Source organism: Coturnix japonica, chromosome 2, assembly GCF_054131305.1.
Source record: "Coturnix japonica strain WE chromosome 2, WE-NBRP24, whole genome shotgun sequence".
Classification (NCBI taxonomy): domain Eukaryota; kingdom Metazoa; phylum Chordata; class Aves; order Galliformes; family Phasianidae; genus Coturnix; species Coturnix japonica.
The window spans coordinates 75,928,940-75,947,926 of record NC_140664.1 but is presented as its reverse complement, the minus strand read 5'-3'; the positions used below and the strand labels follow the sequence as shown (position 1 = coordinate 75,947,926).

Below are 18,987 nucleotides of genomic sequence, written 5' to 3'. Positions count from 1 at the left end.
ACCGATTATGAGCCACACACAGCTTAGAAGTCCACGCGGATTTGTACATGATCATCAAAATAAGTTCTGAAACCAAATCTCAGTGAGAAAAGCTTCCTTTTAATCATCTCTTCAACAGAAAAACACTATGAAACCTAAACCAATAAGACAAATGTTTTTTGTGAAACTCTTCAGTCATTTTCTAGCAAGCTGGTAAGAAAATACTTCCAAATACTGCAATACTTATAAAACACAGAAAGAAGCACAGATTTTATAAACTACTGTGAATATTTTAAACACAATCAGCTAAGAGCGGTTTGCCAAGAGAGGGCAATGCTTTAAGCTACTAAAGGGAAAGTAATTTTATAATCTAACAAGTTGGTTCTTTCAACATATACTGGACAATGGCTTTTTCCCTCTTGAGTATTGTTCCTTCCCAGTACCGACGTCGCAACCAGATTGCTCATTTTCATCTTCTACCCAAGGTTTGTAGCTTCAGGTGCTGTATCAGAACAACTTTCACACCGTAACAGTCACTACCATAATTTCAAAACATGACAGGCAAGATGTGAGTAATCTGGCATCTCTTGGAGAGTATGCACCCATATTTATTTGTTCCAGAGACAGCTAAAGATGACCAAATCCTCTTTGACAGCAACAGTGAGTCTTCTGTTCCTAAAACCACTTACCCTTTCATGGCTTGCAGAGAAAGCTTTGCTTAATAGAATATGTTTGACTTCAGTGGACTTGAGAACAAGCCTCAAGCACTACATGGATATATCATCTGTAAACAAACCTACATGGGAAGATGCAAATAATAAAGGAAATAACACAATATCTTCTAGATCTTTGTTCCAAAAGAGAAACATTCAGATGAAGATAAAATAAGTTCACAGTAAGACTATGAATTATAAAGCAATAACAATCAGTTCAGCTCTCAAACGAATGGACTTTGAAATCCTTGCACTATTTACAGAAGTTTAACTGTTGCTTTCCACAGTACCTGCAAGGAAAAGAATACATTGCGTGTTGCAAAAGCAGAAGGCATCCTTAGAGAAATATTTATTTCAGAGGAAGGGGTGAACAAAGAAAGCCTACCCTCAACCAGCCACTGCTCCCTTACCACTGTAAGTTATAAGACTGCATCATGAACCAGATAGGGAACTGAGCTGAGCAAATTTAACATTTGATGTCTTTTGTGGAAATAGCTACAAGAAGAAATGGTGACTTGATTATGTTTGGCTCACACAAGCTCCCAGATCTGTTCACCACACAGACCCACAAACAGATGCAACGCCATGTCAGGAAGACATGTGGGCTGTCAGCATTACCACCAACACCACAAGAAACACTGACCTGAGGTTGCAGCTGGAATGTGCCATAATTAGCATTCCTACCTTTCTAATAATGATAATAAAACAAATCAAGCCTCTACTCATTTTAGAGAGCAGCACGCTAGAGGAAGCAACTACATCTCTTCTCAACTAAGCGCAGTTTGAAGTTCAGTGATTCAGAACTAACCTGCATCAGGCTCATTGTAAGTCAGATGGACACTACTAAGTTTACAGCTCATGTAAACTCCGCTTAAACCCACTTCTAAGCTAAAGGGAAACCTTGAATTCCCCATGAACTTCATTTTTGTTTTAATCATGACATATTAGGGCTATCTTTTGTTCAGCTTGACTACTGGTTTGCCTGAGAGGAGTGGAAGTTTTGTAGCTTTTGTAATAAGTCTGTAGTTTTCAGTTTTAGGACTGAATCCACTAGAGACTTCATGCGATAAGAGTGAAAAGGAGAGATTCCAGAGGTGAAATCACCAATGGTCTTATCTCCTACTTTGCCATACTTCACAAAAAACGAAATGCTGAGAACAAGCTAGTGAATTTAAGTGGACAGATAGTTCCCAGTATAAATCAAACAGCAGGATTTTAGGGTGTAGCAGAGCCGTGACACACTTTTCTCCCTTTAAGGCAATGTGGCATAAAGAAGAAAGCGCAACAGTCAAAGAGAGCTACGGATTGGTTCCAGCTCTTTCACTGCTCAAGATGACACAGCAAGTCAAGTCATTTCAACTCTTGAGATAAGTTCCCCTTCCGTAAAATGAGGAATATTTTGTGTTAAAGTGTTGGAGACCTACAGATGCTCCACTGTCTTAGATACATTACACAAGAGAGCACTTGTTTCTCCCAGGCCCCAAGCCCTAGGGAGGACTGCAAACTACTCAGACAACAATTTGCTTTAAAGACTTAAGAAAGTGGCCTAGTACAAAGGCAAGCTGGCAACACAAAAAGGGGAGAAGGAATATTGTTGTTGATGTGATGCATGAATTCAACACACAAAAAAAACTTACCTTTACTATTAGATTGATAACAATCCTGTTGTTATGTTTAGCTGACTGACGCTATTAATTGTCTCTGTCAGCTAGATTACTTCTTGTTGCAACAGCAGCAACAGCAACATTTGTGACAGGATCCCAAGTCTACAGCTGTCAAACATTTTCAAATCCCATTTCAAAACACCAGTCAAACAGAACTCAATATAAATCCCAAGGTAGCTGTGACTCTCAGTGTCAAAGTAAGAGTTTATTACGGAGTTTCCATCCCTCTTACCTCAAGCATAGGACGGGCACTGTCATGAATTGAAAGAATGTGCGTAATGTTATTCTTGCTCAACTGCTCTACATCTCGGGCATCTGCAGTAAAGGGAAAAAAAAGGAAGACATATTTAATCTCTTGAAACAACACTTGATTCCTTTTTCCCCTGAGCATGTTAAAAAACAACATCATTGCTACATTTCTTTTCAAAGCTTCGAGTAGTAAAGCAAAACGGCAAATGCAGCTGTTCTAGAACACCATCATCAGAGAGGGATGGGAAAAAAGAACACTTTAACTCCAAACCAAATTAAATACTATATAAAGAACAAGCTTAAGTGACTCAGGAATGTGTTCTAAAGTCAAAAGTTTCACATATTTTGCATCTGAAATGTAAATCTGTGCATGTGAACATGCAGGTGATGGCCATCTGAACAAGCAGTCAGAGCTGTACAAGAAATCCTCTCACCCACAAATCCCACTTTGAGAGATATAATTTGAGGCACTGACCTTGCCATATTCAGGCTGAGTAGTGAAGCAAGCCACCTGGCCTGAATCACTCAAATTAAGGTATTAATGGGCCAGCCACCACCAGAACTAGATTCTTATTTTCTGTGGACTAGTAAAGAATATGGTGCATTTACCTAATACACAGCATTATTTTAAATATGAAGAGAGACTGAGAAGATTCTGAATGCATGAAGAAAAATGCTGTAATGAGGAAACACAGCAGTGAAAAAGTGATTCCTAGACCTTTAATTGAGGTGTTTCAAACATTCAAAACTGGAAAGCAAACTGGGGCAACAGATTTTGATGCTAGATGTTGTGAAAATATGGTTTTGTTTCTATGAGAAAGAAGGTAAAGTAGATCATTAGTCATCAGTGAGCAACTTTCCCTCCACTGAATGATCTACATGTCAGAAGATGACCTTGCTGAACCACAAATACAGGTAAAAGTTAGTTTATGTCCACTTACTCTTGACCTTTTCCCATGAGTATGACACAACACATCACAGCTATTACAGCGGTGGTTTTATGATGAGAACACCTGCCTTCCAAATTAGCCCATACAATCTGTTCACATTAGCCTGGCTGCACACAAAAAAAGAACATTGACCACAAAGGTTTCAAACCGGCTCTCTCTAGGTACAAAAATAACAATAGTATCACCTGTACACGTTTTTTTTGTGTACGTGCAAGAGCTCAATCAGCACCTCTTGCTTCATCTTTCTCCACTCCACTATAAAGTTTCAATGCCTTTTCTACATCTCAAAGAGGAACTGGACATTTAATTATACTCCCCCCACAGACAAATCCACGTGAGCACTGTAACAGGAAAGAATACTTAAAATTAATCCGAGTGCAAAAGCTTATTCGAGGCTAATAAAATGAAAAGTCAGAGCTGAATCAATTCCCAATAGCTACTGTTTGGTTTGTGCTTGTATGACCAACACAGTTACTTATCCCTTCAGGAGAGAATTAACCCAAATTCTATCTGAAACAGAATCTAAGTCCAGCTTCATAGAACAATTAGAATTTCCTAAGAATCCCAGAGCAGGCATTTCAAAGAAGAAACGCTAATGTTTGCCAGGAGAGGTCTCCTAATCCTTTGGGTTTATGAGAAGTATATAGAATAGTCCTGATTTCTCAGAGAACACCTAAGGTTCTGAAAGCCCTAGAAAACAGCCTAAACATTCCTAAAAGCAAATGCTTTCAGTTCCCAAAAGACTAGAGACAGACTTGAAAACCTGCTAGATATAATTCCTGGTGTGAATGCATAAGGGCACAATTAGACCCCATTCCCTAAGATAAGGTACGACCTGCATGGTAAGAAGTGGCTTGTCACATAAGGCAGACAAAAGCCACAATGAACATTAACTGCTTCAAGGCAGACTGAAAAGCCTAATGGACACGGTGCAACTCAATAGGACTGAAAGATGTTAGTCCTTCAGCTAAGTAAGTTCATTTCAACAAATCAAAATCATGCCATAAATGATATTCCTAGAAGCAAGCTGGAAATGGCTTTATCCTAGAGCTGCATCCCAGCAGTATCTTCATCCTCACCTGCTTTCACTATCTGAAATAAAGCTTTAGGGAATTAGGGAAAAAATGTAGTTCTCAAAAGAACTACAAAGCTGATAATAGAATGGATCTAGAAACACAGCAGAACCACTTGGTGGATACCACCTTTCTGCACTCAGCAATGGGAAGAGTATAAACTTTCCCTAGACTCTCCAGCTCGTTCACAGCAACACCGGACTCTTTGGGGGAATTAAGCCTCATATTGCGGCTTTCCCCTTCGAATCAAAAAGCCCCCAAATATTCCATTGGAAAAACTTGACTCTTCCAACACACAATGAAGGACAAAAGCTCCTCAAATACTCAAGGTAGAAAAACTCTTGAATCTCTGGGGCTTACAACTGCTACAGAAGCAATCAAACATACACTTGGAACTTCATCATGGAAAAACTAATTTGTTCTATTTGTGCAGAAAAAGCTCCCTGCCCTATCAGTCTGTGAAGAAACAAAGCATCTGTTTTTGTCAGCTACTCAGGTGCCTTTCAGGGGAAACCAAATTCCCGATGCAGAAGATACACAGGCACGTGATCCCACAATAAACTATTTGTCTTTTGAGGGTTGCAGAATTGAATTTCATCTGAAAGGAGCAACTGCAACTATCTAAATTTCCCCCTAAACTACAGCCAGGTTGAAGAGTTTACTACTACTTTCCCATTCCTAATTTTGCCCCTCCCCTTTATTTCGAGGCTATAACTCCTCATTCATTGTCACCGAGGAAGCCCAGAAGTTCCAAATCCCCCTGGGCTTTCAGACCAAACTCAGTCTAGACTATTTTTTATAGACACCTTGGGTTCTTCTTGAATCTTTCTGCCCTCTAGCTGTGCAATCTCAACTACACTAAACGTTACTATTTTGATTTGCTACTGCTGAGCACAACAATGCCCACAGATCTTCAAAGATAACAAGAAGAGACATACTCAAGTGTTAGAGACTGAGAGTTGGATCTCAGCATGTATTCCAGTGCTTTCCATAGTCAGGACTGCATGCTTTCTAACCTAAACACCCTAAGGTAGCTGCAGAAACCCCTCTCACTGTGATGCAGCTAGAAGCTTACATAGCAGCAGCACTCAAACCACAGTGGGAAAGCTCAGCTCCCATTTCTGTCAGATATATCCTACAGGTTTTTCTTGGGCACTAGTTTATCTCACAGTTAAAGGCAGAAGAGCTTGCACTTTCTCAAGCATACACTGTTTTTGTGTTAATTACACATAAAAAGATGGTAGGAACATTAAGGCATAAAGCAGAAATATTGCTGAATATTGAATAGTAAGTAATTCCAGAGAACAACCGCTGAATGCCTTCTCCAAACAACACACCTCCACAACTACAGCATTTAACACCCTTTCACATCCTGCTTTCAGTTAGCAGGAACTACAGAACACTGTCCCTCTTCCCTCAGAGTGCCAGCTTCCCCAGAGGTTTCTCATTCAGTGGGGAGACAAACATGAGTAGGATGATGTCTTTAGGAACCAGCTATGGAAACACTCCTTCCCTGTGCTCTCTGGTTGGCCACTGAAGAAAGGAGGAGAGACTATCCTCCAGAGGGCAGATCAGAGCATTTCAGAGCTCCCTGCCAACTTCTCACCCCCTGCACATAGACACAGAGCACACCAGAGTGCCTCGACTCTGCATCCAGGTAAATACACAACACCAAGGATTCAGTGCTACCCTTGCTGACCATATGGAACTTCATTCAATTCTGAGCAGCCTGGCTATTCTTTAAGTAGAGCATTACAGTAATCACTCTGCTAAAAGCCCTGTCTGTATTAGTAGCTACATGTTTCAGCCGCCCAAATTGGGATATTCTAACCAAGCCCAAGCACATGTTGCCGAGCATTTCTCAGCAACAATCCCCCTTATGGAAGTCTCGAAATTCATTAGTCACTTTTTGAAAGAGTGCCACAAATCAGAACATGCCCTGGGAACGTGGTGATCAAACTCCTCTGGAAAAATACACTGGTGATAAACCCACTGCCTGCTCCTAAACGGGATGACTTCACTGCATGGAAAGCTCACTGCAATTGTTTTGAAGCAGCTGGAAGAGATGGGAGCTGCAGAAAAAGCCAAAGATGCTAATACAATAAAACTTCACTTTTATGTTAATGAAGTACTGAAACATCAATATTCTCTCTTGCTGTTTGTGTTTAATACCTGTACAGAGATACAGAATGATGCCTGTGGAGGTTAAGAATTAAACTCAACGTGACCAAGTGTCATAGCAATAAATAAGTGAACATTTTCCTTGGGTTTTTAATCAATTTAAAAACAGACTCTAATAATTTAATATCAATATCTAGGATATTGATATTAAAGCCTGCCCTTTCCCTCTTTTATGTGGGTAATTGAAGCATTCCAGTCTGTTTTTTTTCCAAGAGATGCTTCCAGGAACACTACCCACCCCCATGCACACCTCTGCTCCCTGTGCAGAAGTGACTGACGTAGCATCGATGGCAAACACGGCTGAACCAGCAAAGCAGAGCAAGCACAAGGGTCACAACCCTGGCACAGGCAGTGCTGACACTCTGCAACCCCAGTCAGCTCCCCTCAGCTGGTCATATTGTTCTCTGGCTGAAAACAGAACTGCATGAAGAAACAGATGCTCCAGCTGAGTTTCACTCCTCTAGGAGCATTGTCAAAGGTTTATCAGCAGAGCTGAAGCAGCCCATCATGGGCCCAAAGATGGCTCTTGGTCTCACACACTAGCCATTGTGCTTGTGTTGGCATCCCAGTGTAGCAAAAGGCAGCTCTCAGCTTCACGTGTACCCTGGGCTGCTTCCCAGGGCATTCAGCTCTGCTTCACAGCAGCAGCAAGCACTGGACCCAGGCAGCAAGACTGTCTTCTAGAGCTTTCAGGTTCAGAGTCAGGTAAATCAGATGGCAGTTCAGACAGAAAATAATGAAGGTGCAGGTTCTGGTGCAGGAGAGGCAAGGGAGAGGGGAACAGAGAAGACATACAGCAGTATCTAAATGCAGAGCAGACCTTGTCCAATCTTAGCAGGCCAGCTATGGTACTGGACAGATTGAGAAGGGTATGATGCTGCAGTAGCCCCCATGAGTCCTACTTCGTTACACAGCAAGTATAGCACCTCTACCTCAAAAAGACTGTACAGGCACAACTCCTTTATTTCAGAGCAGGGACAGTCAACTGCAACTGCTACTAAAAGGGAGCTTTGAGAACCGGTCATTTGTTTGGATGCCTATATGAAGTCTCCTATTTTTTTCTAAATATGGTTGTCTTTCTGGGAACAAAAGGTAAACCTCATGCAAAAGGGTAAACAAGTAGAGGATCATACATCTGCAGCACGGGCAATGCAAGTATCAGTGGTCAGACAGCAATCTGCAGACCTACCAGTCTCGCACGCAGCGACAACAGAACTGGTTGGCAGCTGTTACAAATAACCAAAATAAAGAAAGCAACATGCAGGAGGCACACTAAGCTTTACTTATAAGGAGGGCTCGCTGTAAGCCTTACAAAGAATCTGCCTGGCTCACATGCTTGTCTGCCTAGCACAGGAATCATTCAAGGCAGTCCAGTGTTTAGGAATTCCAGCTGAAACATGAACTGAGGAGATGGCATTCATTTGTCTTTTCTTAAAACTACTTGCAGCACAGCACACAGATGAGATGGCAAACGGGTTCTTCTTTAAATGCTACCGGGTGAATCCAAGAATGAAACAAGATGAGGTCAAAGCAGCTGCACAGACATCAGTGAACTCCCCAGGCCTGCGAAACAACAACCTGAGACCCCTGTCAAGCAAGCCTAGAAATAATGATAAAACTAATCTTACCTTTAAAGTTGCCAATGAACAAGCCAGGCAGAATCTGTGAGAAAGAAATATAGTATCAAATATAGATATCTTGTGGTAACACAATTTGACAAAGTTCAATTTGCATACAGGATGGAACATACTACTTCAGCAGACCATTGTCAAATGCAATCTCCAGCCTGCTGGCAGCATTTTGTGCCTCTCTGCAACCTTCTCAAGCTGCCTTACTCTCCATGCATGGCTCTCCAAAAGCTCTTGTTGACAACCAGAGTTGTTAATCATGTGGACTCTCACATAACGGGCGCTCTCCAAGGATATCAGAAGCCCTTGACAAACATGGAGTGTGCCTCAGAACACACCCCAACACCCCCCTCCCACACACACACACAGAGCTTGATAAGAGCACACTCAGTTAACTAATGATGAAACTTCAAAAAGAGAAGGCGATTTGCCTAGAGTTGCTAAGCGAGCTGGATAAAGCACTGCAACACAAAATCCTGAGGAACCCTCGAAGTGTAAAGCCATGCAAGTGGGGGATACAGCACTGCCGGGCTCTTAGCTGGAGGAAATCACTGCACCCAGCTAGTTGTGCATTTACAGAGTGAGAATCGATTGCAGTCTGTGAGTTGCATTTTCCTCTCCCAGATCTGCCCACTCACCCCACTGCACCCAGCAGCCTGCGCAGGCCTCGGTTAGAAGACTTTCATTAACTCGTGAGCACCAAGGTCAAGCTGAGGGCTGGTCCTGTGCACACACACAGGGATAAATACCGCAGTGCTACCCCTCCCAACTTGGGAACGGCACTAAGGGCATAAAAATAAAACAAGCAGCCCAAGCACATGCTTTCTGGTCAAAAATTTCATCTTCTGACACCTGAAAAATCTGATCCACACCCGCATCCTTTGAAGGGAGCAGAACTGTGGCACTGAGAGCACATGATCCGCTTTTCTTTGGTGCATGCAAAGCATACCACCAATACAGATATGTCAGCACTGGCTTCCGAAAGCCTTAGCAACACCCATGTGTCATCACAACAGCAGCAACAGCTTCTTGAGCGTGGCTATTTAAAGGTAAAACTCCACCCGTTTTTGCTCCGTCCAGCAGCCGCCAAGTTCCAAAAGCCATGGCAAGTTCTCATTGAGGATTATCACTCAAGCCTCCCCTTGCAGCAGCCTGCCTGCTGAAAGACAACCCAGTGCACCACGCCTAGGCCAGGCAGGACCTGTGAAATACCTTCAAGTATGTCCTAATGCCATGGCTTTCCCCAGATATAAAAATGTTGCGTTCACTATTACTACATGGCCTCTCAAAAACCAGCAAAGCTCCAATGACGTGCATGCTTTGCACAAGTATTCTTCCCTCCAGGCTTCATTGGGTGATCACAGCTCTAAAGCAGGGAGCTCAAGTCTGCAATCATTATTAAAAGATAGCTGCTCTGGGCTCCTTGCATGCTCTAAAGCAAAAAGTGAGCCTAGTTAGGAACCAACTTCACCAACCAGGCCACCCCAGCCAACTTTCTTAGCTGATGTTTAAAATGCAAATAAATTTAATCACCTTTCTATTCTAAATAGCCTTGCTATTGTAGACTATGTGCAGCACAAGTCTCAAATCACATCCCCCGCTACAGTACACTACAGCATTTTAGGCTCCAGGACATTATTTCTGCATCAAAAGCGTGCTCTCGAGAGAACATGAAAGCTTCAGCTGCAGTCATTAAGGCTAAACATTATAAATTAAAGAGATACCAGGGTGGAGAGATTTAAAATGGAGGCTTTTTAGATTGTTGCCAGCAAAAGCAGAAGATGTTTGCATTTGCACCAGCGCATTATGAAGCAACGCTGTATGCTATGCAGAAAATTAGGACACTGTGCAACCAAGGCCAGATGTTGCCCCTGTTGTCCTAGTCATTCTAGAAGCAAGAAACATGACTATGGGTGAAAGCTACCTGGAAAGAAGTGAATCTTCATACTGTGCTGACTAATACTTCAGCACTAGACTATGGCTGGGAACTTTCAGCTGTGTCATCTCACACTGACTTCAGCAACTGCAACTCCAGGCTGTGCACAACCAGGGCCGATGGCTGCCAGGAGCGTGCGAGAGAAGGGGTGGGAGTCACAGGAGAAAAACACAAGGTGGTTGTTTTTGTGAACTTTTCAACCACTGCTTTCTGAATAAAAACAGTAGCCTCCTTTCTATCATCCGAAACGATGCCAAAATGACCATGGACTCAATAACAGAAGGCTGCATAACCAACAACGAGAAGAGCAACGCCTGCCTTTGGTCATATCTCCCATGAGAACAGCTCGCGCTCTTCACCATGCGTGACCACAGAGCCCTACCATGGATTGCTAAGGCTTCTCACCAGTCCTCTTGGAAAAAATATACTTCTATTTGCTGTATTACGCTGTGTTACGCTGTGTTGGTAAGGATGGGTGCTCTGGAGAGGCTGCAAAAGGCTGCAGGGGGGGAACAGGTCAGCCCACCTCATCAGCCAGCAAGGGAGAGGGATTTGCTGCTGCTGACATTAAGTGGCACAGCTCTGCTGACTTCCACAGAACTAGATGCAACTGTCCACGGTGATTTACGTTCCTCACGAATCAGCTCCTACAATGAACACAGCTTACCTGCTCTTTCCGTAGTGCTAACACTCAACTCGCCCCTTCAGCAGGGTCTGTATGAATAGTGGGTGTTTAAACTGTAACAATACAAAGATTCAACCCAGGAAAAAAACTCTTGACTAAGGATGCCGTGGTTCACAGCCAGCCAGATCTAAGTACTATCATTTCTATCACCGTTTCTGCCACTAGACTTCAGCTCCTGGAAAACGTCTTTGTCATTTTCAACCGCAGACTTAGGTTGACCTTTGAATACAAGTCAAAGTTAGGCATTAAGTGAGAAGACAAATAAGGCCACCTTTCCTAAGCCCAATCTCATGACTCATCCTGCACTTACATAAAACCGAAAAATAAAAATAAATGTGAAAATTAATAGCAGCCAGGAGATGAGTTTGAAGTCAATGCAGTCAGCAGACCATTGCTTTTCTCTAAGCAGAGTAAGAATAGCATTAGAAACCAATGCTTTCGGCTTAACTTGGGAAAAATCAGGATATTTGGGTAGGCTTAAGGAAAAGAATTAACATGGCTAATTTTACAGAGGAAAGCAATAATTAAAGATAAATAAGGAAATAAAAATGCCAGGCCTCAAGCCTTCCAATCAACAGCAATAGCTGCATAAAGTCAGTTGGTATAATATACATCAGTATCATGTGACAGAAAAAGAGGAGGGGATCGCGCCACTGAGAAAGGCTCAGAATCCAAGAGCAGCAGTCTCCAGAGTTTTCCTTACCATACCCTATTATGGGTCACCACTAATCCTCTTTCCTTGGCTTCAGTACAGAGATTTTCTAAATGAAATAATCCAGCATTGAACAAACTGCTTATTTCCTTTTATTGCAAAATACAGCTCTGCCCCACGCACACACACACACAAAAAAACCTCACTTCAGTTGGAAACTAAGGTAATTTGTATTGACAGACTACTCCTCCAAGCCAAGCAAATCCAACAGCTGATGAGTCCACACCTCTCTTCACCTCTCTGGCTTTCGCTGACTCACAAGATCAAAAGGAACAGATGATCCAGGGGCACATTCTGAAGGTGCCATGTACCAGACCTGCAAACGGGACCCTTGCAAAAATAAATCAGTACCCAGCACAATCACAGCCTCCTTAAAGGAGTCAGCCCCTCCAGACCAACGGAGGTTTCACCCTCTTGGTTACATAGGAAAGAGAGAAGAACTAACGTGGTGCTGTGCTTGTTCTGAACACTCTGGCTGCAACACATCAGGACAACACGTAACAAACCCAGAGTGACCAGATTTCCCTGAGTCATGGACTGTCTGCTCACAGAGCACTGAAGTAAGAAACAGAGCAAATAATGCTCAGGTTGAAGGGGCTGAGGCTTTCTCCCCCTGGATTGCAATGGTAGCATCCCACATCAAAATACTGGGAGTGGCAGGACATTCCTAGAGAAATACTACCAATATACCAGCTGTATTTATTCCTCACTGTTCACTTGTAGAGGGTGGCTACAGAGAGGTGGTGGGGACACTCAAGGTCAGGCTGGATGGGGCTCTGAGCAACCTGATCTCACTGTAGGTGTTCATTGCAGAGAAGTTGGACTACTCAGCCCTTGAGAGTTCCCTCCAACTCAAATGATTCCATGATTCGACCAATACACTTTAAAACCGAGAGCTGAAGAGAAGAACCAGGGGAAGCGTCACTCCTACCACTCAGCTGGATTAACCACCCAGGCCTTCTCCCTGCCTACATTGTCTTATCCCAAAGTGTCTGCCCACAGGATGAGGGGCACCCCCATGCAGGAGGAGCACCAGGATGTTCATCAGCCTGACCACAGCAGCACCCCACTAGGCACCCATCTCCAGCTATACTGCTTGCAAGGAGGCCAGGTTCGGTGCAAGGCTACTCCCAGAGCAGGATGTTCGACAAAGGAGATGACTCAACTCCTCTTCCTTACAGCGGGCCAGTCACCGCACCTCCAAACCTGCCCCTAAGGCAGAGGCAGAGATGCTGACAGGAATCACAGCTGTCCTTCCACAACACAAGGCGCCAAGGGAGCTGAGAGCCGACACCGAGAGCCCGAGAGGCCAACACCCTGAGCGGCACAGATCCACCTCCCTGCCTCACCGCAGGCTGGTCGGGGCTCTCCTGCCCCGCGGTCCGGTGGCAGCCAGGGCTCGGGGGCCGCCGTGCGGGGAACCCCCGGGCGGGCACCACCGAAACCGGCACCCCCACCCCCCTTCCACCGCCCCTCCGTGGCCGCGGCCGGGCAGGAAACGCGCCCAGGAGCCGCACGGCCTCGTCCCTTCCCCCCGCCTCGTAGGGGAGGGAAAAACAACGAGAAGGAAACCGAAAAAACCCCGAGAGCCGAGGGGAAGCCCTCCCGCCCGCCGCCTTTGTTCCGCAGCCAGGTGCCGCCACCAGACAAAGGCGGTACCCTCGGCGGCCGCCCCCGCGCACACGCACTCGCCCCGCGGCTCCGAGGCCCTTAACGAGCGGCGTTACCTTGTTCATGCCATTCCCCATGGCTACGCCTGCCGGCCGCCCGCCGGCGGTACCCTGGGCGGCTGCCGGTTAGCGAGCGGCTGGCGGCGGGGCGGCGCTCATGGGGCAGGGCCGGCCGGCAGCGGCCGGGAACGAGCGGACTGGTTAACGAGGAGAGCGGCGGGGCGAGGCGCCAAGCATCACCCCCGCCCCTCGGCCGGCCGCGGGAGCGGCGAGCCGCAGGGCCGGGCAGCCGGGAGCTGCCTCCAGCCGCCCTTGGGGCTTGTAGTCTGGCCGCCTCGCATTGAGAACTACAGATCCCGGCGCTCCCCGCGGTGCTGCCTCACCTGGAGCGCCGAGCTGCGCCTCCACTCTGTGGGTGGGGGGGTGAGCTCCTCAGAGATGCTCTCTGTTGCTGTAATACGGCCTGTCTGCAGGCTGCACTGCCAGTATTACCCTGTACTTGTGGTACAAGGGTAAGCTCAGAGCTCCTCTGCCTTCCATATAGCTTGGTTTCTTTACCTCCCCTATGAGGACAGGCTGAAGGAGCTGGGCTTGTTCAGCCTAGAGAAGAGAAGGTTGCGGGGTGACCTCATTGCAGCCTTTCAATACCTGAAGGGAACTTACTCCCAGGAGGGGAGTAAACTCTTCGAAAGGGCTGACAATAGCAGGACACGGTGAAATGGTTTTAAGTTAAAAGAGGGAAGATTTAGGTTGGATGTTAGGGGGAAGTTCTTCACTAGGAGAGTGGTTAGGCCCTGGAAAAGGCTGCCCAGGGAGGTTGTGGATGCCCCGTCCTTGGAGGTGTTCAAGACCAGGTTGGATGGGGCCCTGGGCAACCTGATCTAGTAAATGTGTATGTTTGGTGGCCCTGGTATGCAGGGGGGTTGGAACTACATGATCCTTGAGGTCCCTTCCAACCCGGGTCATTCTGTGATTCTGTGATTCTGTTTCTTCCGTGGGACTATGTCAGCCTGCTAGTTGGAAGCCCTCTCATGCTTCAATGTGGACCATTAGGGATAAGGATCTTGGCTACACCATAGAACATCTCACATACATCCATGACTGACTAACATGCCTGGTCCTGCTGCAGCTCACAGCAGAACACACACCTGAATCTTCCCCTTCATGAGGCTCCACAGTTTGTGGTATATCACAGAATCACAGAATTATCAAGGTTGGAAAAGACCTAGAAGATCATCTAGTCCAACCATTACCAATACTTCCCAGCTAAATCATATTCCTCAACACAACATCCAAACGTTTCTTGAGCACTCCCATGGTCAGTGACTCCACCTACTCCCTGGGCAGTGCATTCCAATGCCTGACTACCCTTTCCGAGAAGTAATACTTCCTAATGTGTATGTCACATCCTTAGCCACAAAAACATCAGAGCAGCTCTTGGAAAGGCTGGAAGGATAGTTACTGACAATGTATTTCACTTCTCTCCTCTCTTCCTCCTCAGTACTTCCAAAAAGTATTGCAATCAGAGCTATCACAGATATTAGCTTTAATATTTCATTGGCAAAACTCTCTAGAATGTAATTTACTCTATTCTTATAGCACACAAAATACGACTGAGGTCCAAAGGGTATGAATCACTGCTTGCCATAATAACTACTAAATACATTCTGCCTCCTAAGTGAAAGAGTCCTTTGCCAGCAACTCTAGCAAACGCTTTCTGTTCATGAGACAAAAGGATAAACAATTAACAATATCTCTGATTACTGCAGGCATCTGTGTTGTACTAAGCAATCTGTGATAGCTGGAAACCCCTGTGCTCAGTATGCTGAAAGTCTTGCACGGTCACTTCCATTATCTAAAAAAGGTTGGTATTTCTGTCCTTTGCAAAGAGGACTGAGTAGTCCTGTGTGTGGGCAATGCACGTGAAATCACTACATTGACTTAGGCAATGCAGATGGAATACGAGTACATCTTGCTTAGTCATCTGACAATTTTTTCTGAATGGGAAGTGTCATGCAGTCGTCTCTGTTTTGTTTTCAAGTTTCATGACTCCCTTCAGCCTGCAGTGCTTTCCATCAGATAGAATTTCATTGCATGTGTATAGCTTTCTACAGCGAAAGAGCAAAAATCAGAGTGAGAGAGTGTTACATACTGAGATTCAAAAGCAGTGGGAGGAAAGGCACATTTATCATGATGTATATATTATCTGCTTCCCTTCCCCAGCATTCTAGAGGGGTAATCCTCATATTGTTGCCAGATTCACTTCTCTTGCCAATTATTCCATAAGCTGATTGTTCTAATTCTTCACTGTTGTTTAAGAAACTGTCACATAATCCTTGGTGTTCATTCAACAGGTCTGAATCAATGTATAGTTGTTCAATGATGGTCGCTCCTCGTGATATTCTTTGCACTTAATATCTGCATTGTTTGTAATGCTTTGAAAGTCCTCTTTAAAAAGCAAGCTCTCCCTAGATGACTGGACTGAATAAGCCAACTTGCAAGTAAGAGCAAAAAGCTCTCAACAAATCTCATAACATTCAGTATCATTGAAAAGAGACATCACTTTAAAACGTCACATAATCCCACAGATCTGGCATTTTTCTATCACTCTGTGATTTGAAGATGGTAAATTGAGTAAACTCTACTTCTTGACTTGCAGTCTGTCTGGTGATGCAAAGAGTTCAGCAACAGTGATCATCTTCTTTGCAATTACCTAAAAACTAACAAACACACAGGAGTGAACTGATACTGAAACTAAGCATTCTTAAAGAAAAAAAGGAAAAAAAAAAAAAGTCAAAACTTCTGCCCCAATAGTACTTAGAGTTTGTTATGTAGGAAAAAGAAAGAAAAAGAAGAGTAAATGCTCTCTTCTTATCTCTTGGTCTCACTTTCTGTAAACCCCAGACTGCTGAGCTTGCAATTCAGCCATGGACAGGAGGCATCTCAGCTATCCATGATCTGCCAGGAACTGATAAGACCTGGGCTGGGTTCCCCTGAAGTTGCGTCACAGCTCAGTTCTCAGAGGTGGCAAGAAGGGAGATAAAAGGGATGGCTAATCAGAAATAGTCAGTTTTCCTCCCAAATGGGCTGCTTTGACAGGAAGGAACTGTTTCAGCAGAAATAAACAGCACAAAACCTTAACATTCATAAATAGCACTGGTCTTGTTTTCTAAGTGAGGGTGTTCAGTGGAAGGAAAAGAGTGTGGAAGACTCTTTGCCTCTGCTTTGTAAACTTCGACTTGGTAATTGTGCTTCTGAACATTGCTAAAGCATTTTAGAGCTGTTGTACTGGATGGAAAAGATGGCCTCCTGATTTACGGCCATGTATTCACAGAGCAGAATTCATTCATTGTTTTATAAGTTCAGTCTTAAGGCTAAATTTGGCTCCCATCAAAAACAATGGTGTGGTAGAATATTTTACGTACTGAAACTGAAGGGAGTTGCCACTGTGGCTTGCTTCAGCAAAGCTCAGCTTTCGGAAGCTGCTTGCAACAGCCAGAGTAGCTGGGAGCCCATAGTCTCCTACTGCCTTGCCTACTGCCTTACCCTTCCACTAATGGACAACACCAATAGAATATGGAGTGTGCCAGGATGGAAGGGCTGAGCCAGCAGATGAGGCCAAAATGGCACAAAGGAGGGTTTTGTGGAAGGCAGGTCTCCCAAAAAAGGAACTGATGATTCAAACAGGAAGAACAACGCCAGACAATGGCTGAGAAATCTGTACGAGATCATTTAGATGTAGGTCAGCTGCCATGACAACTATGTACAAAATTACAGCACTTCAGTGTCTCTGAACCCACCAGCAGTCACTTTGTTTGTACATACTTAAGGCCTTAATAAAAAATAATCCAGCTTAATAATGAAGGATTGCAAACAAAGTGTTGATATTGGGAGTGCTGTGGACCAATTGGCTTAACCATTTAGAAGATAGAACGATATAGCAAGCCTTGAAAATTCTGGTTTCACTAACTGGTTAAAACATACATAATTTTTAAATCTTTAAAGCTTTCCATTAGTAGAATGGAAACTCGTACTGCTTTGACTTTGTTCCATATATTTACCAGCTCAACTTAATACCTTTACCTCCAATGCTTATATAAGAAAGAAACTGGTCCTGGCAGGCCTCTTTATTTTACACTGTGAGATGTTATAAAAAGAGTACAACATTTTCTATCAGTCCAGGAGTCAAATATTTGATCCCTGAAAGCAAAGCTCTTATTTCAATAAGAACAAGGCAATCAACAAGTATACTGTGTGGCACGTGCATATTATTGGTTACTAAGAATAGTTCATTGCTGAGTGTGAATGAAAATATCCAAACACATTTCTTTGATAAGCAAGGTATATATTTGTTTCTCTGGGCACATGTCAAAGCATTCTCAAATGGAAACACAGCTCCTTCTAGGTCATATAAGTAAGTGGAATCATAGGAAAAGAGGTTGTTTCACAAAACCTTTCTGCAGGAAGCTTGTAGACCATCATATCCATTGAATTTTTCTTACATAGTCCCTGGAAACAATTTGGAGCAGAAAGAGATTGATTTTGCAGTTCCCACAGAAGCTTGGTGATCACCTTGGTTCACACCTCAACTGGAGGCTACTGCTGCATGATCTTCTCAAGTCAGGAGGGATCTCTGAAGTAGCCCAGAAGAAGCTGTGGTAGGGAGATAATTCCCCAGCCTTCCTGCTGGGGAATTTATACAACGTAGGCTGTGACATTCAGTAATTACCTCCTACCTCCAGCCAAAATGCTGCACAGAGATCTTTATTCTAATGTCATTTTCCCTGTACTTTCTGCTTAATGGGATATGTCTTAATATTTCCTCTATTTGAAAAGTTGAAAACAGTTAAATCTATCATTCTCCACCTCGCACTTTGTTTTCTCTTGCAAAATATCTTAGCTTTTAGGTGTAAAAAAAATGTGTTTTGTTCGTAAGTGTATGACCACCAGAGATGTAACTTCTAGCATCTTGGATAAGTAAGATTGCATCTGTATGGTTGGATCAGTATGATTACAGATGCGAATTATGTCAAGCTCTGAAAGTAGAAACAATGTCAAGGCTTCAAATGTTATTGTTTGCCTGAATATCCTCCTTGTACTTCTGCAAATCCTGTTTGTTTAACATTGCCTTCTAGCACTGCAGTGTCTGCTGAGTAAAGCATCAACTGCTGACAAGCTGTATCTCACTGAAGTGGCCCAATGAAGCACATCCATTGTTGAAATGTCAACCTGTACTTTTCTGCAGTTGGCCTAAGTTCATTAAAGACACTTTCAGACGTTATAATATCCCATATGCCTTGTCTAGCACAACAGGCACAATCATCAGTTTAACCGTAAAGTTATGTAACAGAAGATAAGAATTGGTAGTCTGGGATGGATTCCACTTGCTTTAAAGTTGACAGCTCTTTCACTTTCTTTTCAACCAGTGTCTTTCCAAGGGGAAGATGCTGTTTTCCATATAAACACTGTGTTCATTGAGCTGATGCATATCTAATTCTGCACCTACTGGACACTCTACAGTTCAAGAATGTGCTGTTCACAGGTATC

The 18,987-nt window shown here is 44.0% G+C and overlaps 1 protein-coding gene across 11 annotated transcripts in view; it reads right to left on the bottom strand.

Moving 5' to 3' along the window:
• DUSP22 (dual specificity phosphatase 22) overlaps nt 1-13,620 on the bottom strand; it is a 36,363-nt gene extending 22,743 nt beyond the window's left edge. For 3 of the 11 annotated variants that reach the window (XR_014943585.1, XM_085540303.1, XM_085540304.1), the window contains exons 1-3: nt 8,573-10,353; nt 8,438-8,471; nt 2,589-2,671 (exon numbers count right to left, since the gene is read on the bottom strand). Coding sequence is in view for 10 of the 11 variants with exons in the window: in XM_085540303.1 (XP_085396429.1) it covers nt 2,589-2,671; nt 8,438-8,471; nt 8,573-8,698 (243 nt within the window). In the remaining variant the exon portion in view is untranslated. Of the gene's footprint in view, nt 1-2,588; nt 2,672-8,437; nt 8,472-8,545; nt 10,354-13,497 lie in introns of those variants that run through there. The other 8 variants (XM_015854495.3, XM_085540300.1, XM_085540296.1 and 5 more) reach the window with 7 other exon arrangements.
• Nucleotides 13,621-18,987: the final 5,367 nt, after the last annotated feature.